Source organism: Dama dama, chromosome 1 (assembly GCF_033118175.1).
Source record: "Dama dama isolate Ldn47 chromosome 1, ASM3311817v1, whole genome shotgun sequence".
Taxonomy (NCBI): Eukaryota; Metazoa; Chordata; class Mammalia; order Artiodactyla; family Cervidae; genus Dama; species Dama dama.
Genome location: NC_083681.1, coordinates 41,059,019 through 41,082,409, shown reverse-complemented (window position 1 = coordinate 41,082,409; position 23,391 = coordinate 41,059,019). Strand labels below are relative to the sequence as shown.

At 52.5% G+C, this 23,391-nt stretch overlaps 1 protein-coding gene across 1 annotated transcript in view; it reads right to left on the bottom strand.

The window, feature by feature from the left end:
• Nucleotides 1-2,602: 2,602 nt before the first annotated feature.
• DKK3 (dickkopf WNT signaling pathway inhibitor 3) overlaps nucleotides 2,603-23,391 on the bottom strand; it is a 50,699-nt gene continuing 29,910 nt past the window's right edge. Inside the window, exons 5-8 of the mRNA XM_061147714.1 lie at nucleotides 7,814-7,906; nucleotides 6,350-6,494; nucleotides 5,023-5,179; nucleotides 2,603-4,206 (exon numbers count right to left, since the gene is read on the bottom strand). Of these exons, the coding sequence (XP_061003697.1) occupies nucleotides 3,987-4,206; nucleotides 5,023-5,179; nucleotides 6,350-6,494; nucleotides 7,814-7,906 (615 nt within the window). The 3' untranslated portion in view covers nucleotides 2,603-3,986. The remainder of the gene's footprint in view (nucleotides 4,207-5,022; nucleotides 5,180-6,349; nucleotides 6,495-7,813; nucleotides 7,907-23,391) is intronic.

The window sequence follows — 23,391 nt, the reverse complement described above, 5'->3', positions numbered from 1 at the left end:
GACTATTTCTAGTTGCATCCATGTTAGTTTTATTGCCTCTGCCTCATAGGAGATCAGATAGAGAAATAACCTGTTTTCCAAACACGGTGGTCTTCCAAAAGGGGATTTCTTACCAGCTCTTTTGTCATCTTATGCAGGGCGATTGAGCTGCTGCTGCAGCAGCGACACCTCTCAGCAGTCTCTCGGCTCTCTGCCTTTAGAAACCCGGTCTATCAAAACATAATCTCTAATCTAGTCGGCTTTCTTGACTCTGGTGGGGATGCACAGACCCCAGGAGTACTTCCTGCCCCTTGTCCCACTCTTCCGCCACAGCAGACCAGCGTTGTTTCTCTTTTCAGCTCTCATCCTTCTGCCTTACACCCGCTTTGTCCTGAGTGTGTCAAAAGCCCAAAGAAACAGGGTAGGGAGGCTGGAAACGACTTGGAGGAGTAAAAAGAGGGAGCAGGAAGACAATATGAAGAGGAAGCTGGGAAGAATCAGCAGCAATCATTTTTGTTCTATTATACTCCTCCTCAGTCTAAGACTGGGTGGGTGGACAAGCCAGCCACTCACCTATGCAGAAGATGGGGCTCAGACTCAGAGCTTGTACCAACGCCCAAACACTTTATTTTCTAAACTTGCTTTCACCTGCAGGTTGGAAAGCAGGTGGGTTGGGATTCATAAAGCTGTATTTTGTTCGCCATTTGCTTGTTTATTTATTTCAAACAACATAGACTAACAGCACTTTATCTGTCTTGTTCGTGGTTGACTTTAGAAGGAATCCAGAAATAGCTGACAGCAGGACTGCTTTCCTTCTCAACGAATTCAAGGGGACCCAGACATTTATCATTCTGTGGTAAGGAGAATAACAGCCCCCAAAAGATATTTGTATCCTAAACCCCAGACCCTGTGAATACTTACCTTACGTGATAGTTTGGTACTCGCATCTTCCTGCCTAACCTTTCCTATTCCTTCTGCCCTCCTGAGAAACTGTCATCTTTGAAAGCCAGTTCCCATGCTGCTTCCCTTCCTGGGAAGGGTAAGCAGGATGATGCCAGTACCAAACTCCACTACTCTTTATACATTCCACTTAGAATCGTGAGTCAAGATATACCAGCTACTTGAGTCAAGCCTCTCATGTTGTTACATTTTTGTGGCTATGACGACAAAGAACAAGATAATATACCTGCATATAAGCCCCAGGAGACAGGAGCCTGGTTTTATCTCATGTACCACTGTCTCCCTGACACCTTACATAGGGCCTGACATTTAGTAGGCACTCAATAAATTTTTGGATGAAGTAGTTTTCAGCCTCTTCTCCAAATGCTCAGTTTACCTCACCTCCCAGCCACTGTGCATTACTTGCAGTTACCCTTCTATACCATCCCTCCTCTTTGCCTGCCTCCACCTGTGGCCCAAAATGCCCTTTCCTATTCCTTCTGCCCTCCTAAGCAACTATCACCTTCGAAAGCCAGTTCCCACCCTGCTTCTCCCAAGCCATGTGCTCCTTCAGGCTCCTGTAATACTGCAGATATCGGGTTGATGGCTTGCTTTCTGTCAGTGCTGCATTCAGTGTATCTCCCTCACTAGGCTGGGATACCTTCAGGGAAGGGGCCCTGTCTGGATCAACTTGATAGCCCTGGGGCTTATCACAGCACCTGGGCCTGAGCATCTGGTGAGTAATGAGGATGCAGAGTGGTCCTGATAGTGGTTGACACTAAAGGGAGAACAGCTGTATATCGCATCTTTAAATTATCAGTATATCCTGGGCATACTGTACTAGATAATTGTTTTTGTTTGACGTCTCTTCAGCCTTTTGAGTCTCCATTTCATCTGCTAAATGAAGAAAATATTCATGGGTTTAATGAAGATTAAACATGGGTAAATGAAGACACATATGAATATACCATCTAATCTGGTGTCTATCACCCATATGTCACCCTGACCTTCATATATAGTAGCTTTATTATTATGAATTATGGTCCCTGAAGATCTGTGTTCGGTCCAGAACTGCAGTTGATTAAAGCAGCCTCCCCTCAAAAGGGGCATGTGCTGTGTTGTGTGCTTAGCCGTTCAGTCTTGTCTGACTCTTTGCGACCCAATGGAGAGAGGAGCCTGGCGGGCTACAGTCCATGGGGATTCTCCAGGCAAGAATACTGGAGTGGTTGCTGTGTCCTCCTCCAGGGGATCTTCCCAACCCAGAGATTGAACCCAGGTCTCCCGCATTGCAGGCGGATTCTTTACCAACTGAGCCACCAGGGAAGCCCAAGAATGCTGGAGTGGGTAGCCTATCCCTTCTCCAGGAGATCTTCCCGACCCAGGAATTGAACTGAGGTCTCCTGCATTGCAGGCAGATTCTTTACCAGCTGGGCTACCAGGGAAGCCCCAAAAGGGGCTTACAATTCCATTTACTCTTCCAGAGACAGCGAAGCACTGACACTCTTGAGGACTAATCCCCATCCAAAAATGGTTAACATTTCTAAAATATTTTGATGCTTCAACTGCCTGGAAATTTTGCCTTATGGAGGAGGTTTTTTTTCCTTTTTGGACAATGCAGTTCATTTTTATTTTTTTTTGGCTGAAAGGGTTTTCTATTTAAAGCCAAAAAAAAGAAGTCCAAGAGTTACAAAAGAGTAGTTTAAGTGATTTATGCTTGGTTTCTAAATGCAACATATGTGTTTATACATAATTTAAAACTCAAAGAAAGCATGCTTATACAATTGTGACTTTAACATTTAATAACTCTGGATGCATACATGATGGAAACAGTCCATGACACCTGAAAATATCATTTATGGAACCGCATACAATTCAGTGCTCTCAGCTTGGATATTACAACCATATTTCATAGAGCCTTGCTTGGTTTGATTTTCTCCATGTGGCTGATCATGGTCTTCAGTTGTTGGTAAGTGATTTTACAAATTTCATTTATAATCCTGGCCCTACGACTACCTAAGTGCTGTTTCTGGCAAGTTAACATATATTATGCTCCAGTCATGTGTACCTTCAAAGCTACTGACGTGACTGAGTGCCACAGGGGGCCGTGTTAGTATTTTCTGTCTCCACGAGAATGCTAGCCACCCCACAGCGCGGGGCCTGTTGTATTTCTAACAGTAGAAGTTTAACCTTACAGGGATATGTGAACCAGTCTGACTTTAGTTCCAGATGTGCCTCAAAAAAAAAAGGGAAGAAAAATCTCATCCTCCTCACAGGGGGGACTTTTGGCACACGGAAGCTGATGGGGAGCAGTAGGGTGAGCACGGGGCATGGAGTCACACCTGGGCAATCTGCTCTGGTCTTCACGAGCTGTGTGACTTGGGCAAGCAAGATGACATCTCTGAGCCTCTGAGATCCTGACCGATGGGGAGACCAACATCCCCCTTCAGCAGGCTGTGGTGAGAGGACGTGGACTGCTGCCCTGGCACAGAGGTAGGAGCTGAGTAACACTGCTGAGAGGATGAATGCAGGCAACAGGGAAGACATCTCACCTGCAGCAGCTCAGGACAGCACGTGCCTGTGCCCACGGCGGGAACAGCATGACAGATTCACTGGTTGCATTTTCACAGGTTTACGTTTGCAAAGCAGGGCATCCTTCTCCATGTGTCTGAGAGTCCACATTCCCCTAAAACCCGTCATGGGGAAATTCTGCATCCTCTTCCATCCCCTCCCGCCCTCAACAACGCTCAAGGCAATGTCATATAAAACAAAACGTGCCATCTGCCAACCAGCAGAGGCGGAGCCGCCAATACTTTGGACCAGTTTAGCAGCCCTGTTCTGCTTCAGCCTCCCACACCCCAGTATTCCCCAGGCACCAGAGCTGTGATGATGCACAGTGGGGCAGGGCGTGCTGGACAAGGGTGCAGCCCCTCATGTTGTTTCAAGCCAGAAGGAAAATGGACTGGGAAGAGGCCACGGAAAAAAGCCTGGTGAGCCCACACCTAGGGACACAGCTGGGGAAATAAATTAGCTACTTCTATTGCACGTCTACCCACACAACAGGCCTGGGTCTAAATCTCCTCTCCCTCCAGCTGCTCAGAGGCAGCCCCGGGCTCCCCGAGAGCCATCTCCACTGACAGGCTCCTCTCCAGGTTCTCCAGCTCCCGGCGCACCTCCTCCATGAAGCCGCCATCTTCATACTCATCAGGGGCCTCTCTGGGTACCAGGCTCTCCCCGTCGTCCTCACGGCCCCCGATGAAGGTGGGCTTGCACACATACACCAGGCTGTGGCTGTGGAGGGAGAAATCGGGAGCCCTCAAACTAAGGCCCCGCCCTCTGCGCGACCCCAGCTCAACCTCCCCTAACGCTTGCCTTCAAACACGCTGATGGAGGGTCACCCGTGACAGGTGTCCTCAAAGGGCAGCTCTCCCATGTCTAGCGCAGGTCTGTCCTCCTGTGACTGACCTGCTGGGGCAACCCAAGGACTCCGAGGTCTGACCACTTACAGCCCCCTGCCCACCCAGGCCCCCAGGCAGAAGCAGCCCCTGAGCACTCATCCGCTGTGCCCGTGGGGAGCCCTGGGCCTCGTGAGCTGGGCCCAAAGTCCTATCTGCCTGCCCAGCCACCCTGGATTCTGCTGGGAGAATCCTTCTGGCAGAGCAGTGGCCGCTGAGTGAGACGCACACTGAGAAACCTGCCTCCAGCAGGCCGATGCCTCGCATCCCTCCGCGGCCTCCAACTCTGTTGGCCGCTGTCCCGGGTCCCCTCCGCCTCTCTGGCTGCACCTTCTGTCTCCTCTGCCCTCTTCTTCTCTGGTCATCGCCCTGATGGGCCTGGGAGCCCTCCCCACCCAGTCTTTTTTGAAGGGCATCTACCCAGGAGGCTTCAGCTCCCCACCTGGATGAGCCCAAACCTGTACCCTGGCCACACCTCCTGAGCCCTCATTCTAGAGATCGCTACTGGGCCCTCCATCTGGAAAACCCAGGGACACCTCAAACTAAACCTGTCTTAAATCCACATCTCCCCCCCACTTCTGCTCCTGGGTCCCCACTGGGTGGCACCTCCTCTGCTCTCGGCCCTCGACAGGAAGGGCAGGTGGAGCCTCACCTATGGGGCTGGCAGAGGAGGCCACTGGCACATGGGCATCGGTCCAAAGCTCCATCGGGCTCCAGTTCCCAGGTGATGAGGTCCAGAAGCCGGCTGGCAGGGTCGTGGCAGAGTTCACCCTCCACGGGCAGAGGTGTACACACAGGAAACAGCAGACCTAGAACCGGCCAAGAGTCACGTCTGCATGCCCAGCACCAGGCAGGCACCAAGAGAAGGATCAGAGAAATGGGGTGCAGCCTCCCACCTTCCACTGTGAATCCCAAAGTAGGGGTTAGGATTGAAGACATGGAATGATAGGAAACAAGAATAGCAGCATGGCCTCAGGAGGGAACAAGCTGAAAAGGCTTGAGCAATTAGGACTGCCTGGAAGAGATGGGCTTGTGCTGGGTTTTGAGGCCAGAGGTCTGAAGAAATTAAGACTGGAAAAGAGCAATGAAGTATTTTTGAACAGGTAAGAATTACTGCAACAAAATACACATACATGTGTTCAAAGAAAAACAATCTGGAAGGATATAGATAAGACTTATCTGTACCTTCTAGTTTTCCTACACTGAAAATATATTTGTAAAATTAAAATATGAAAAGTATGTGTGTGTATGTGTATATATAATATAAAAAGAAAACAGAAAAATAGAAAAAAAGGGGGGTGGGTACACAACCAACAAAGGCCTGAGACTGGGCTGGTGAGAAAGGTTGAGGCAATGAGATTCCCAAAAGACCCGAGGAGTGAGTGGAGAGAAAAGGAGGACAAGTAAGCTGGACTCAGCGAAGGCCTTGGAAGGCCAACTGAAGGATCTAATTGAAGTGACAGGACAGGAGCAGCCACTGCTCCCAGAGGAATGCTACCAGTGAGCCATGTCCCTGAAGAAAACTGCTGGGGCAGCCGGCACCGGTGGACTGGGGTGGTGGAGGGGCTGGGGAAGGCCTTCAGAAACACCCGTGGCTGGGAGAGCACTGAGCCAGCCTCACCTGGGATGGGCAGTGGAAAAGGGGGCCACTGGCAAGAAAGTGGGTGGGCCTGGGGATCAGAGGAGTAGGGTGCCCTCGTCCACACATCTAGAGGTGTCCCTCCCCCAGGCTCATGCATCCTGAAAGAATGTAGTTTCTAGACATCACAGCCCCCCCTCCCCAAATGAGACAGGGACACAGAGAGCTGGCCTTCGGCCCCAGGCAGAGGTCGTGGGGCTGGGACACAGAGCAGTGAGTACCGGGGACCCTGCGCAGGAGGGGGTCCCTGAAAAGGTGTGGTGGCATGGACGGGGCCCCCGAGGCCCGGTGTGTTGGCGCTCGGGACAGGGCTGGTCCAGCGCCGAGGGGAGCTGCGCACCTCTCTGGAAGGCACAGCACAGCCCCGGCTGGCAGTCCCTCTGGTTGTCACAGATGGTCCCGTTACCGCCTGCGGCGGAAGCTTTGGTGCAGCGACCCCACACACACAGCTGGTCTCCGCAGCACTCGCTGTCTCGGGTGCAGACCTGCAGGAGGGAAGATAAACGATCCGGTAGGAATGGGGAGCCCAGCCCGTTGCTACCCCCGATCCTGGAGAGAGCACAGGTCAGCTAACCCACATACTCCTCCCATCACAGACAGGAGGAAACCAAGCTCCTAGGTCTGGGGGCCCTTTAGGGATGCCAAGGGGGGCAGAGGAGAGAGCTGGGCAGGTAGAGGACATGGCATCTGCAGGAGTCCTACACAGCTCGAGACTGTACAAAGGATGGTCGCATCGTCTCGGTTCCCCCACAGACTTGGACCTCGCCTCCTTTTTGTTAGGTAGGAAGATGGCTTACGGCCCACAGACACAGGCAGAGAGTGAATCTGACTGCCTGATTAAGGCCCCAGCCTGGGCAGCCCCATGGATGGGCAGGCCCTGGGCGCCTCGGCCCTGGAGTCACACAGAGAGTGTGGCACCCAGCAGCCGCCCAAGCACAGGTAGGGCCGGGCAGGGCAGCAAGAAGCCCTTGATTTCCTCAATTTGTTATGAGGGAGGGAGGGAGGGAGGGTTAGTTGCTCAGTCATGTCTGACTCTTTGGGACCCCATGGACTGCAGCTCACCAGGCTCCTGCATCATTGGGATTCTCCAGGCAAGAATACTAGAGTGGGTTGCCATGCCCTCCTCGAGGGGATCTTCCCGACTGAATCCACTCTCCTGTGTCTCCTGCATTGGCAGGTGGGTTCTTTACCACTAGCACCACCTGGAAAGCCCTATCAGGCTGTGTGATTGCCTTAATAACAGAAAGGACAAGAAAGCCTATATATGGCCTGGACCAAAGCATCTGTTGGGCAGAAGGAAAGTCTCTCTTCCCTAGCTTCCTGTTTCCTGGTGGAAGCTCCATCTGGAATATGCTCTGGCTTCTTCCTGGGCCCCCTTCTACCCTCTCAGAACAGACTGGGAGGAAGATGTGGGGGGTGGGGTGCCCCTTCCCTGCCCAAGACCCCCTGCTGTTGCTGGCTGTGTCTACTGGGATGGGTCTTCCCCAGGGAAGAGACAACGTGGGGCCTCCTCCTCAGCCCTCTCTCCCCATCTCTGGTATCTATGAGGCAGGCGATGGGGCCAGAGATCACTAGGCGGGCAGAGTGGCAGCATGTCTGCAGACGGCTTCCTGATCACCCCAGGAGTCAGCCCCACTGGGCACCATGGACTGGCTCTTTCAAGTGTGGCCATGGCGGGGCCCTTTAGGAGGCTTTCAGGAAGCCCCGCTGAGAACCGCAGGCTGCTGGCCTCCTCCCCCAGGTGCCCCCGCCTGGGCCCCCACAGCTCAGGTGCTGCTGCCCCGGGGTCTCTGGGCACACTCACGGCCTGCTGGTCCCGGCACGGCTGGCAGGAATACTCGAAGCTGGAAAACTGGCAGTACCTGCTGGGCCCGCAGTCCTCGTCAATGATGCACTCCTGTTGGGGGGAGGAGGGAGCGGCTTCGTCAGTGACACGCAGACCAGATGACCCACGCGCCCTGGAAGGGCCAAGCCCCGAACGGCCTGCAGGCCGGCGGGGCCCTCACCCACCCCACACGCCCAGGCTGCCGCCCCAGCCGCACACACGGCGGAGTCTGTGTACAGCCCTCCCCCTCACACACCCGGGGCGGGAGCACGGAGACGCTGGGCCATTCTTCAAGGCAGAGCAGATGGATTTAATAAGGAGAGCTAATGGGCTCCAGGCTCAGGCGCTGTACAGGAGGGCTGGGGTCCAGGCCCAGCAGGCCCTGCTGACGGTGCGGGCAAGGGCTGCCGAGACTTGCAGTGGGGCGGCTGCAGGGGGCCCTCCTGGGGGTCCTGGTCTGGGGTCCAGGGCTGCCCGGCAAGGAGCTGCCAGTGTTGAAGGAGGAGGGTGTGGCTGGCACCACGCCCTCTAGCCCAGGTGCCCTCTCAGGGCTGCCAGCTCTGCTCGGCAGGAGAGAGAGTGAAGAAAGGCAGAGAAGGCATCTCTCCATCCCGAGGCCCAGGAGAGGGAGGAGGCCACAGGAGAGGCCGCTGTGGCCCAGCCAGTCAGCCGTCACTGCTACTTTAGCTCCAGACCTGCTGTCAGGCTGAGGCCTGGGGACTGGCAGCTTCCGAGGGAAAGAAGGGCAGAGGAAGTGAGGGGCATCAGATCAACCACTGACAACCCCTCATGGGGCCAGCCCCGGCGGGCTCCATGTCCCTGACCTCCCTTTGTGACTCCACCACCGGGGAGCAGGGAGGGGTTACTTGCCCCATGCTGCCAAGCTGGAAACTGAGGCTCGGAGGCCAAGGGGCCCCCCAGGATAGTACAGTATTCAGGATAGGGGGGCTCCCCTCCACCACCAGCCCTTGGCTGTGAGGGGGTTTAGGGCTCCAGATGCAGCTGTCTGAGACCCACGGACAGAAACTCTCCTGAGGCAGGTGTCCTGGGGCCCCAGCAAGCCTTATGGAAGGGTCGAGGGGAGGGAGGGACCTGCCTTCTCCTTCTGCCTGGGCATGTGCCATGCTCAAAGTAAGCGTGAAGCCAGACCCAGAAAGGCCCAGATGAGCAGGCCCTGGCCTGAGTGCTCCTGAGCTGAAGTACCTAGGGCTAATGGATGTGGACAGGAGACTGTGAACAGGGTCTTCTAAGGATACACCCAGGGCGAAAGTGTGAGTATAAGTCTAGGGATCAGCAGGGAAGCTCTGGCCAGGCAGCAAAGGGAATGAAGCTCTGTTCCTAGGAGTGATAGGTGTGTCCCCTGGTCAACACTGCAGGCCCGAGAAGATGGGCATTCAGTCCAGGGCATCTGTAGGCTTGGCCCCTGCACTGGACAGCTGTAGCCCTGGCCTGGCACTGACCCCCAGCCTGGCACACCCCAGAGCACAGGTCATGCTTCTGTTCACCAAGCAAGGCTCGCCCAGCAAAGAGGACCATCAGGCCCAGTGGACAGCATCTCCCCACAGCCCCTCTGAGGGATGACGAGGAGAAGGCCAGCCTGGGGACACGGTACAAGTCACCCACATGTGCCAGGTTCTGCGCTCACCAGGGGCTCCAGCAGGGACCAGGGCTCTGACACCTCTGAATAAGTGGAAAGTGATTCAAATCTCTTCTGTCACTTCTCAAAAAAACTGTCCAAGTGTAACCGAGCGGGGCCCTCTGGGGCCTCCCTGGGACAGACCCCCATCCCCTGTCCTCTGTTTGCCTCTTGTTGGTAGAGTAACTTTAGCCTTTTAAGGCTTTCCCTAAGTTCCAAAGAACAAATTTAATCAGAGAAGTGAGAAAATGCAGAACCACAGGAAAACAGTCAAGCAAAACAAAATAATAGTTTAGCCATTAAACAAAGTTTAGGACCTTTAGGGCCTCCTCCAGGACTACAGACAGTATTCAGAGCCATAACCTTCAGCTATTTGACAGACACTAAAACCCCCACCAGGTGGAAGGAGTTACCCGTATGCCGACCACAAACACACAGACCCCCGGAAGAGTTGGGACCAGAAGGTTGATGATATTGACTCCTGATTACCTCGCCACCAACCAATCAGAAGACTGTCCACAAGCTGATCACACACAGGTGCAACTCTCTCCCTCTCCCTGTCTTGAAAAACACTTTCCTGTGCCCTACAGCAGATTCTTATTAGTTATCCATTTTATATACAGTAATGTGTATTTGTCAACCCCAAACTAATAAGAACCTGATGTAGAGCACAGGCAACTCCACTCAATATTCTGCAATGGCCTATGTGGGAAAATAATTAAAAAAAAAAAAAGTGGCTGAGTGTAAATATAACAGATTCACTTTGCTCTACACCTGAAACTAACACAACATCATAAATCAACTTTACTCCAATAAAAATTAAAAGCAAAAACCCTTCTCAAATCCATCAGGGATTTCAGGTCTTTTGTGTTCTAGCCACTGGCTCTCCCTGCTTGGCCTTACAACAAAGGCTGCACTTTCCTTCACCACGACCTGGTGTCAGCAGATTGGCTTGACTGCATGTGGGCAAGCGGGCCCAAGTTTGGTTCAGTAACAGAAGGAGAGCATAAGGCCCATCACGCTGCAGAATGACCTAAAACTGCTCTTCTCTGGGTCTCCCCAGAGTCCCACTCATCTTGGCCCAGCAGCCCACCCCTCCACCCCCCGCCCAAGGCGCCGCCCGTGGCTTCCATCACCATGGTAAGTGTAGCAGCTCAGCAAGCAGAGGCTGACTCTCAGAAGGAGCCGCTCTTGTCCCTGGCTCCAAAAGCAGCAACCCAAAAAGGTCAGCATGCCACCACTGCTGTTCTTACTGGTGAGAAAACGGAGTCTCAGAGACGGTGGGAGAGCCTCCTGAATCAGGGGCTGTGCTGGGGGCAGGGCTCTCAGCCTGTGTGACCCCAGAGTCCATAAGTAAAGCACTCAGCCACCGTGCCTTCCAGAACACAGACTCAACTCAGCCAGTTCAACCAAAGGCCTCCTGACATATTTTCCAAAACAGAATAGCAAGAGCTTGGTGTGGGAGTGAGGGAGAGAAAAGCAGAGTGCCCACAGGCACCAAGGCTGTTCTCTGAACCGGGCTACACTTTGAAGCACTGAGATGCAAACGTGAATATGAGAAGGCCCTTGCCCTCAAAGATTTATCATTCAATTTTAAAAAGGCAACCCAGCAGAAAAGGAAAGAAGGGTAAGAACCGACAACTTACTGCCAGAGAAACCAGTTTGTTTTCCTCACACAGAAAAGATATTTGACCTCACCAATAACCAAGAAGACATGACTTAAAAGAGCAGGGTACCATGTTTTCACTTAGAACAGAAACAAAAGGCTGATCCTATCTGCAGAAGGCAGAATACTGATCCCCCTCCACCCTGCACAATGTCCACACCCTCCTCCCTGGGAGCTGTGGGCATGTCATGTTACATGGCAAGGGGATAAAGTCATGGGTGGAAGGGTGCTAATCAGCTGACCTGACGTAAGGAAAGAAGCCCAGGTTATGCTGGGGCATCCAGTGTAATGGTAAGGGGCTTACTGCATGGCAAGGAGCAGCAGAGTCAGTGTCAGAGCAAAGACATGTGCCAAGACCCCACCCACCCAGTCATCCAGACCTCACTGGCTTTGAATATGGATGCACCATGGACTGCAGATCAGGATCTCTCTAGACCTTCCAGAAGGACCACAGCTCAGCCAACACTTTGATTTCAGTCCAGCATTGGACTGCTGACTTACGGAACTGTAAGATAATAAATTTCTGCTGTTTTTAAACCACTACATATATGATAGTTTATGATAGTGGATATGATAGCAAGGAGCTCAAACCAGTTAGTCCTAAAGGAAATCATGAATATTCATTGGAAGGACTGATGCTGAAGCTCCAATACTTTGGTCACCTAATGTGAGAGCCGACTCATTGGAAAAGACTGATGCTGGGAAAAACTGAAGGCAGGAGGAGAAGGGGACGACAGAAGATAAGATGGTTGGATGGCACCACTGACTTAATGGACATGAGTCTGAGCAAACTCCAGGAGATGGTGACGGACAGGCAAGCCTGGAGTGCTATAGTCCATAGGGTTGCAAAGAGTCAGACATGACTGAGCAACTGAACAACAACAAATACAATTGAACAAGAAATATACAATAAGTTGTGATAGAAGCAATAGGAAACTAATATAATATCCAATGTGGGTAGGGATTTGAGAAACTGAGCATTGCCAGATGGTAATTTGGGGCTTATTAAAACTGAAGTAGATATGCTTTGCAGGCAAATTCATCAGCATCTATCAAAAATGTGAAAGCATATAGATCCTTTGACTGAGTATGCCCACTTGGGTAGCTATCCTCAGAGACACTCCACATGTGCAATATCCGAGTACAGGGATGTTTCAGGCTATATTGGTATATGTGCAATCCAGAAATAATGGAAATGCCCAATAAGAGGGGACTGATTAAATTACTGTACAAGCATTTCGTGGGAAAATGGCACCAGGCAGATACTAAAAAGGGTGAGGTAGTTCTTTGCACTGTGATGTTTACCATCCATCAGTAAACAAAACAAGCAAGTGGAAGAAGCATGCAATCCCACTTCTGTAACGCAGAATAACAATACGTAGGACACGTGTCTGGACCCAGCACAGCGCCTGGCACGTGGGGGCACCCGATGGGTGTATGTTGAGTGGATGGAAACACTCGTACATTCCTGGAGCAAAGCGGCCTACAAAATGCTGACTGTTAGCAATGATTTGGGAACCAAAGCAAGAAAATATGCACATTCCATTGGAGATTTCTCATTCTCCAAGAATCCTATATGGAATTTCCACTATATACTTTTCTTCCAGATCTTTAATTAAAAAGATAATGAGCTGGGAATTTCCTGGTGGTAGAGAGGTTAGGACTTGGTGCTTTCAATCCCTTGCAGTGTGGCCAAAAAAAAAAAAACAACCCAAAAAACGAGCTAAGACCCTTTCCTGTTCACAGCTCTCCATGAAGAAAAGAACAGGTTCATCCTCAGGAATATCTTCCTTTCCCTGAACTGACTCCTATGCAGAACAAGGCAATCCCTGCAAAGTCACAGTGAAGCAATTAATTTTTTTTTTCTACGTATGGAAAAGTTTTCAGCATGGAACTTTGCCAAACACTTCTGAAAAATCCAAATGCACTAAAGAGATGGTTTCCTTTGCTGACATGTTTCTGCTACCTCCAGGGGCTCTGGCAGGTTAGATCAGCATGACTGCCCCCCAAGAAAGCTCCGTGCTCTGTTAACGGTCTGCCAGCTTGCTTGTTGTGGGTGTGTATTTCCAGCAGCCTCTAGAAATGCTCTTTGAGAATTGTGATCATACTGGAAACCATGGAACTTCAAACTGTGAAGAACCCCTAAAGGCCACAATAGCAGAAAGAGAATTCTGGTTTTACCACTTCATAGCTGTGACCTATCTCACAGCGCTGTGGTGCTGAGTTCATGCTCTGTGCATGTAGCCATAGCAACAAAAGACAGGGCATCCTAACCGCATCATAACCATAGCAACAGAGGACTGGGGATCCTAATCCCCTCAGTGCCTGATTTCCCCAAGGAGACCCCTTGCCAGGGGACTTGCTGTCAGCAGAAAGGCAGGTCTAAACAACAGGGGCTGATGCCTCCGCCAACAACTCCCTATCTTGACCCCTGCCAGCACTTGGGCATTTCACACCTAATCCTGACCAGTCTCTATCCACAGAGTATCACTAAGATTAGGCAGCTGCCTGGACCACTTGTAGCAGTGAAGCGTCTCAGGCAGAGTGGCCTCTTTTTGTACGAAGACCAGGCTCTCCATATGGTAAGGCTGTAAGTTGGGGTCTCTCCTGAGGACCCCTTAGTGGTAGGGGGCAGGGTCCCACCTTCCTTGGTGTTAGAGACCTGGGAACAGGTCAGGTCCCCCTGCCTTAAGCAGAATTCAGTGGATGGGAGGGGAAGACATGGGTTGGTGCTCCCAGAGCCAGGCCTGATGTTGAGAAATCCAGGATTTTATTATTTTTAATAATTCTAGCTTCTTTCACCAGTACTCAATGGATATGTTCATATTTGAGCAGAGGTTTTAAAGGAGTCTCTGTCCCCAGCGGGACGTAGTGTGGCTGAAGAGGTAAGTTCTGAAGTGAGAGGCCCATGAGTGGGGAGAGAGGCTCGGCTGTGACCTGTCTAACAGGTGGTGGATGTTCTGGGTTCAGGGTACCTCTCAGGTCACTGGGTCTGCAAGAGAGGCTCCATGCTACACCCACAAGGTGAAATTAAAGATGCAGAATGAAGGTCATCCAAGTACCGCAGAGCAGGTGGGATGAGGTGCTGGGACAAGAGGACAAGCTGAGCCCACACCAGCCGCCCACAGCGTCCGAGCACCAGGCCCAGGCACCGAGGGACCACTGCTGCAGCCACCCCGCACCACTGCTGAATCCCCCCAGCGTGGGCCTTAGAATCCATGCTTCCCAGATGTGGAAACTGAGATTTAAGGTGAAGAATCTGCCCAGGGTCACCCAGCCTAGACGTGGCGTTGTGAGTCCAGGCCAGAGGGTCTGACCCTAAAGACAGGATCTTACCGTCTCCTCCTGGGAGGATCACACTTCTTCCCTCCCTTCAGCACCGACCAGCCTCCTGTCCCTCAGTCCCGCCTTAGCAGAGCCTGCCTGGGACAAGGCCTGGGCCCCACACATCGCCAGAGACAGGAGGCAGGAACTCAGGGCCAAGGCCACAGGCGTCCGGGCCTCACGTGTCACAGAACCAGCTTCTTCAGAGGCTCCTCTGTCCTGGCCACTCCCTGTCTGTCCCCGTTCCTCCCTCCCATCCTGGTAGGGGAGACTGACCAACAGCCCAGAGGCCTGCCGTCAGGGCGGATGCCACTCAGGGGATCGGGGCTTTGTTGCTCTGAGGACGGAGCTATATTTAGAAGGCTCTGGCCAGCGGCCTACACAGCACTCAGCTCAGATGCCGGCGGGGAGGCCGGGAACGTGCCGGAGATCTGGCAGGATGCTGGGCCGGGAAATGGCCCTGGGGCTTCAACACTATCATGAAATAGTGGAAAATGGCGGAGGAGCCATTCTACCTCTTTGAGTTTCCATTTCGGAGTTTACCCAGGGGAGGCAAAGAAGGAAAATAGCACAGGAACCCTGCGAGGCTTTCCTCAGCTTCTGTGTGGGCCAATGAAGGGGGCACAGCATCTCTGGCCCTCCTGCCGCCGCACTTCACTTCTCATGCTGGCCAGGGCCTGCTGCCTGCAGTTCCCAGGAATCCAGACTCTCCTGCATCATGAGGCCGGAAGGAGGAGGCCACTGGGGACCCTGCAGGGGCTGTCCACAGCCTCCTCTCAAGCTCAGGGGTCTGATAAGCAGCCCGTCTTCAGAGGAACAAGCCCAGGGCACATGAAATGAGGGTCCGGGGGACCTCCACCAGCTGAAACTCTCTGGCCCTCAGAGCATCTCCCATGCAGCAGGGAATGTTCAGAGAGCACCTGCTGCGTGTCAGCACCTGCTGGGGCTTCCGTGGCTCTCTCTGTACCCACAGCCCTGTGAGGTCACTTCATGTCCCCCACCACGTGCCTGGAGAAGTGGAGTTGTCCTTCAGTTGAAAATATATAGGTAAACCGAAGGCCAGACTCCACTTTACAGGTAAGGGAACTGAGGCTCAGAGCCCAGGGTCTTCGATATAACTGGCAATGCTAAGATTTAAACTCAAGTCCATCAGACCCCCAAGCTGAGACTCGCTCCTTCCATCACACCCTGTTGCCTCTAAATGCACAGGTATGGATTGAATTATGCTCCCCACCAATTCACACACTGAAGTCCTGATCCCGAGTACCTGGACTTGGGATAGTGCCTGTCCTGTCAGTAAACAAAGGATGCTTCAGCCATCAAGCCATCACATGACGGTGGCCCCGAACCATGAGCCCTGAGGGAACTCAGGATGCAGACAAACCAGAGGGGCTGCCCAGGGCCAAGCCCTCAGCCTCACCCGCAGCTGTGCTCCCCGAGGGAACTCAGGATGGAGAAAAGCAGGACGTTAGCTGCAGGTAGCTGAGGTGCCCATCAAAGGAGTGACTTCAGTGAACCCAGACTCTTTCATCTTCTCATACACAGAAAAGCACTAAATTCCTTAACGTGAGATGTCTGGTTTTCTTTAATTAATAGTCATCTTTTGATGTTCTGACTACCTGGTCTTTGTTACAAAAACTCCTATGCACCGTGGCTCCCCCCGCCCCACCCTTGCCTCTTCAGAACAGTCCCTCAGAGTCATCTCAGGGTCCCATCTCCCAGGGTTGACATCCTCAGAATGCTCACGGAATAACACAAAACTCTCACTCTGTAGGTTGTGCTTTTTTTCAGAAGACATGTCTCAGAATGTGACCATATTTAGAAACAGGGTCGGTGCAAATATAATTACTTAAGACGAGGTGACGAGGGTGGGCCCTAGCCCGATATACCCAGCGTCTTAATGATAGGGGGAAATTCGGGCACAGAGACAGACACTGGAAGAAAGGAAGACCTTGTGAAAAATGGAGAGAAGATGGCCATCAACAAACTGCCCCCTCCCAGCCCTCAGAGGACCCACTTCGGCCAACACCTCAACTTCAGGCCTCCAGCCTCCTGAGCTGGGAGACCACACACTTCTGTTGAGTCACCTGGTCACCCAGCTTGTGGTTCTATATTCTGGCAGCCCTAGGAATCTGACACCCATGGTCCCAACAAGCCTGTGGCCAAGTCTCCTCTCTTCCAGACCTTCCAAACATGTCCAGCCTCTGTTGCTGAGCTTCCAATTTTCCTGGGCGAGGTGACAGAGGGGATGGGGTCAGAACAGATGCCTGTTCTGAAGGATTTTGACCCCAGCGACCAGAACAAAGGCCTTCTGGCTGAGCCCCCATCAGCCAGAAAGTCCTGGCTGGTTTGGATGAATGCTCTTCTCCTGGCCCAGGGTGTGGGGTGCTGATGCCGAGCCCTGAATGCTCCTGAGATGCGAACACAGTACAGTCAGATAAACAAACGTCCCTCCCAGCTGCAAGACTGTTCTCTGATTCCCCAGTCCTCCTGAGCAGAGAGACAGGCCCACAGAGAAAAGCAGACCATGGTCACAAACTGTCCTGTTGTGTCCAGTATGGGGGGCTTCTCAGGACGTAGGCCCTGCAGTGCCAACATTGAGAAAGCCCTGGGCACTCTGGGGGCACACCCCCGACCTGTCTCTCCTGTCGCTGCACTCACCACACTGCTGGTTGCTCCGTGTCCTCCACCCCCTCAAGGCCACGTGGCACCCGTGTACCTCGGGCGGCATGAGGCGGGAGACGCAGGCTTTGGGGCTCAAGTCTGGATTTGAATACAGGTTCACTTACAAGCCGGGTGATCTTGGGCAAATTACTGAGCCTTGGTTTCCTTGTCTGGAAAATGGAGAACCTCAAGAGGCTGTTGGACAGATGAAAAGAGATAAGATGGGCACGCACTTGGAATGGCGTCTGGTCCTCAAGACTCAATCCTCTGGGCTCAGCTCTGTTTGCACAGCTTAACTCATTGCAGGAGCTCAAAAGGTGACCATGGGAAGGTTTACGCGAGCTTAGAGCTTAAGTTCAGGCCAGGGGATCTCATTCTACAGTGATACCTTCCTACTGAAAAGATCCAGGATGTCAGGTGCAACCAGGGCTCTCAACCCATCACCGCGAGACAACCTTCTGCTTCACCCTGGAGCCCTTGGCTATGGAGGAGATACAGGCGGGGAGGACAGGCGTACAGACCTACAAGGGGACCAGGAATACAAGCGGGCATGCAAGGGGCTGGGAAATACATGATTCAATTTCACCCTGGGTGCTAGGCACTGTCTTCCAAAGTGAGCAAGAGAAGCTCAATTTTACAGATGAGGAAACCAAGGCAGTGAACTCACTTGCAGAGGTCATGGGTAAGAAGTGGTAGGGAGGGCCACTCAAGCCCAGGAGTTCCTCCGACCCCAACCCAGTGCTCTAGGGAGATAAGAGCAGACCCCAGGGGCCCAGACAGAGAGGCAGGAGGGAGACGTGCGGGGCATGAGGCCTCTGGGGGAGGTGGGGAGCCGCCAGCTCTACCTCCAAGGGAAGGCAGGGTCCCCAAGTCTGGGCCCCGGGTGCAGGTGCCTGTAGTGTGAGAAGTGATGCTGACAGCGTGCAACAGGCAGTCTCTCCTTCATTCTACAGGGTCTCCCCATTCCCCCGAGTCCTTCTGTGACCAGGACCAACTGCAGGAGCCTGTAAGACTCCTGTGCCATTTGTCTCCAGGACAGCAGGGCCCCCAGCCTCTCCTGGATGCTACCTTGGAGACTTTCAGCCAGCTCAGGGCAGGCAGGGGCCGCAGACCTCACCCAGGGCTCTGGCCTGGCCCACAACACAGAGACCGCCCTGCCGAAAAGCACAGGCCAGAACCAGGAGCCAATGCCAGCTGTCATTATCCTAAGCCCTGGTGTCTGCAAAGGCCTTGGGGCTTCTGGGGTTGCTACACCAACCTCTCTTCCCCAACCTCACAGCCCGTGAAAGAGGAAAATGTGGCCCCGCTGGGCTGAGCAGGCCAGATGCCAAGAGCCGCACGCTGAGGCCCTCGGTGGCTGCTTCACTCGGGACCTGGGCCCCGAGATCTCCGCTCCTGCCGCCCCACTGTCCCCACCCCGGGCTCTCAGGGGAGATCTTCACACCCACAGGTCTTCAGAGATGGAGAGCAGGTGTTCCAGACTGCAGCCAGGACAGGCCACAGAGTCGGCCAGGCTCACACTCCGGGAACTACCCAACACATTCTTTCAGCCTGAGCCACGTTTCCTCTGGAGAACTTACAACCACATCTAATTCCAAAAAAGCTTCTAATTCACCTGTCTGAGTTGTGTTTAACCAATGGAGTGCTGTCACCCGCCACGGTTAGAAGCAGTCAAGTGAGCCCCTCACCCTCCCCCTATCTACGTTTCTGAGGCTTTGAGTTTGCATGGCCTGAAAAAAAAAAAAAAAACAGACTGGATCAGGCCTGACCTTCACCCAAGGCACACGGAACACAGTTAGTGCAGAAGAAACCTGCGGCCCAACTCATCAGAAGCCTACTCATAACTGTTCTGAAAACTGCTCCAGCAGACGGACCTGGAGAAGGCTGAGGTTGGACTAATTCAATCAATGTCAAATTGGAGGAGACAGGCGGCCCTCCAGGCCCAGGGAGAGCCAGACTGCATCCGTGATGGTGACATAATAACCAAGTGTGACAAGGGCAGAGGTGGATAAAAAACAGGTGTGTCCCCCTGTGATCTGAGACAGGGGGGCCCAGAGTCCCGTCACGGGGAGGTCTCTGCCCTGCCTGCCCTAGGCAGACCTGGAAAGGTGGATTGCCCCCTCGGCTGAAATTTCCACTCACCCAGCAACGCTTGGACAACCCACCCAGCTCCCTAAGACCCTGACAACAGATGGGAGGACCCGGATGGGTCCTCACCATTCCTTCCACTAGAAAGAGATGCTCCTCACCCCTGCAAACTAAAAACTACACATCAGTGAGGTCCGAGCTCAGTTAGCAAGAGGGCCAAGGATGTCCAGTGTCTGGATCTACAGGGCTCAAGGGTCCTGGACTCTGGATTATTCACCCAGGCTATGAGTTCCCATGAGAACATCTCCCTGCTTATACTCTATTTTGTAACTCACAGTCTCTCCACCTTCCCTGCCAACCATGATCTGAGTCCAATCTCTGTTGGCACACAGTTCCCAAACTTCTTTCCAGTCCAGGTTCCTTATCTCCTCAAGGCCCAACTTTGATCCCTGCTTCTAGAATGCCCTTACCTCCCCACTCTGCCAATTCATCTTCAAGGAGGAGCAAAATGTGTCCTCCTCAGAGACCCTCCTGACCCTTCCCAGGGGGTAGTGAGGGCCCATCTCCTGGGTGCCCCCCCCCCCCCCCCCGCCGCCCCCAGCATCCACCCCAGTGAAAGTTGGGTGGAAAGAGGATGACATTCAGGTTCCAAAGACCAGCAGGCATTTATAAGACTTGCTGATCCTGACAGTGGAAGATTCAAGACTCAAGCTGGGGGGGGGGGGGGGGGGGGGGGGTTGGTTCTAGTGTCTGTAATTGGCTTTTCTCTCTGAGGTATGACCCTGTCCAGCATCAGCCTATGACCTATGGCTGGCTGGTCTTTGGTGTCTCTAGGCAACCCAAGGTGGGTCATCATGACTCAATTTCCAAAGCTCTCTTAGATCTTTCACTTGAGTCACCAGCCTCATCTCACCAGAGCACTTACAGCATCTTTGGACTGTTTCTTGAAATAGGTATTTGGAACAACAGAAAGCGCAGTTCCCTCAACTGTCCTGTCCACCCTCGAAGAGCACCTGGGCTCACTTCTAACAAATCGGGTGCGGTGAAGCTGTGACTTTCAGGGGTAGGTCACAGGCAATGCAGCCTTTTCTTGACTTGTCCCCTCTTCAGATGCTTGCCCTCTGAACCAAGGCTCAATGCTGGGGGGAAGCCCTGACTACATACGTGGAGAAGCCGCAGCACCACGAATATCCCAGGCAACAGCCAGAAGCATGCATGTGAAGAGTTTCTAGAAGATTCCAGCCTTAGCCACTAAGTCACTCTGGCTTCAAGTCAGAGCTCTCAGACTATGGAACAGAGATGAACCATCTCACTGTACCTGTCCAAATTCCTAGGCCCTAATCCACAAGCATTCCACAGGCATGGTTGTTTGACACTGCTGGGGCTGGGGTAACAGATCACCTGAGCAACCGTCTTGGGAGAGAGGATGGGCCCTCGTAGCCAGAGGGATCTGGGTGTCATGGGAGATCTCCCAGGATCCGGCTGCAGGGAGTCATGACAAGAGTGTTTATGGAAAGGCACGTCTTGATTCTTGTTTCCATAATCTTTTTTTGCTGTGCTGGGTCTTTGCATGGACTCTTCGTTGCAGCATGCAGGCTTCTCAAGTTGAGGTGTGAGGGCTCAGTAGTTGGGGTACTTGAGCTTAGTCGCTATGAGACAAGTGGGATCTCAGTTCCTTGCCTAGGGATGGAACCTGCATTGGAAGGTGGATTCTTAACCACTGGACCACCAGGGAAGTCCCTCCACAAGGTTCTCAGCACTGGTCTGCAGAGCTGCCTCTGCAGTCCTCTCAGCCACCTCGGGAAAATCTCGTCACCTTCCTCTTCCTCCTCTCCTGGTTCAGGGCTGAAATACTAATAGCTGGTGTGGCTCACATTTTCATGCAGATTCTGCATCTCCTTCTCTCCAGTCCTGCTGAGCCTCAGCCACTTTTTGTGATACTTGCAACCAGAATCAGAGGTCCCCTCTGTGTTGGCACTTTCCCCAGATGCTCCCATGTGGCTGCAGCGGAGGTGGGGTGTCCAGTCAGGGCCTGTGGCGGCCACAGATCTGTGTCCCCAACCTCACACAATTCCTCATACAGGCCCTAAGGAAATCACCTCATGCATGCATGGCATGCTAAGTCGCTTTAGTCGTGTTGGACTCTTCGCGACCCCATGGACTGTAGCCCACCAGGCTCTTCTGTCCATGGGATTCTTCAGGCAAGAATATTGGAGTGGGTTGCCATTCCCTCCTCCAGGGAATCTTTCTGACCCAGGGATTGAACCTGCATCTCTTGCATCTCCGGCACTGAGAGGTGGGATTTTTTGTTTGTTTTTTTACCACTAGCACCACCTGGGAAGCTCACTTTCAAACAAAGCAATTCCGAGGATGAAACTTAAATGAAATCTACAGTCACCTGCCCCCAGCTAAGCCTGGCACAGCTCACACAACTGGCTGTGTGATTCCTTCTTCATTCATTCAGGGGAAAGAATAATGTGGGAGATGAACCAGCAGTAGAGTGGGTTTCAGGGACAGTGTACCAGTGTCTGCTCAGGCTTTCCAAGAGTTAAGCTAAGTAGGTTCTGAGAACGTTTTTACTGCTAAGTTACATTGGATTCTCCTTGCTGTCCAAGGGACTCTCAGGAGTCTTCTCCAGCACCACAGTTCAAAGACATCAATTCTTTGGTGAGGAGATTAAACCAGTTAATCTTAAAGGAAATCAACCCTGAATACTCACTGGGAAGACTGATGGTAAAGCTGAAGCTCCAGTATTTTGGTCACCTGATGTGAACTGCTGACTCATTGGAAAAGTCCCTGATGGTGGGAAAGATTGAGGGCAGAAGGAGAAGAGGGCATCAGGGGATGAGATGGCTGGACGGCATCACTGATGCAATGGACACGAGTTTGAGCAAGCTCCAGAAGATGGTGAGGGACAGGGAGACCCGGCATGCTGAAGTCCATGGGGTCACAAGGAGTCAGACATGACTAGGCGACTGAACACTACTATCACACTGGATTCTACTTAAGACCCTCCCTCTCTCTCTAGGGAAGGATGGAGTTTCTCCATATTTACTCAACTGGTTTCCTTTTACTCTCTTCACATGAGTCCATGAGCTGACTTGACCCAACCCAGCCCCTTCGAACTGTTTTTCCTTTGCCTCGGGAAGAAAGTCGTGAAAAGTATCATGTCTTGACACACCCTTAGCCCTGGAGAGAGTGTCTACATAAGATCTAGTTTCTCAAGACTTCACCTTGATAGAACTGTAGTCTTTAGTACACTTTATGGCTTACTAACCAAACTCAAGAAGTTTCTATATATTTTAAGAGGACACTAATATCCATTAGCAAATACTTGATGCTTGGATAATCATTTTCGGAAAATTAAATTTTAGTGAAGAATATGACGGTACTTTGAGTCACTCGACTCCATAATAAAATAACATACATGATTTAAAAAAAGATCTAGTTTCTCAGAGGAGAGCATGCTGAGGCTCGGTCCTGAGGCACACGTGCTGGAGAGAAGTGGGGTGCTAGAAACTAGCCCATCTTCCTTCTCTTTGTTCTTTGTTCATCTCAGCGGCTCGGGGCTGAGTCTGCAGGGCAGCAGGTCAAGTCTTCTCCAAGGAGGAACAGACTCCGGGAGCCAGAGTCTCAATATGTTAAAAATCTCCAATGGGACACGTCCTGTGTCCTCAAGCTGAGTTGCTGGTGAAACAGGACTCAGAAGGAGACAGAGGTCAGGAGACACATCAGGAGGTGACTCAGGCCACCAAGCCCCAGCCAGGGCCTTCCCAGAGGAAGACTTGCCTCCCAGGAGTCCTAAGCCATGGGGGTCTGCGGGCTTCCCCCCTGGGCCGCCTGGTGTCAAATGGCAGATCTGGGACCACTGCACATTCCGACCCTGAGTTTGGCCTTAACTCTGCACTTTGAACCCTGCACTTGCAAAGCTGGTGATCCAAATTTTTTCAAACTTCAGTGTCCAGTGAATGGGTCTATAGAGTCTTTAGGCTTCAAATCACCTGAATGGAGGCTGGCATTGCTGGGGTCTGGGGGTCAAGTTCCATCTACAGTGGGGGTGAATCCCACTCCAGGGAATGCAACAGACAGATCTCCTTCAGTAACCTCCCCTCCACTGGGGAGGCCACATCTAAATCTAAACGACTAAGAGGCCCCAGTACAGGCACTGGCCACTATAAA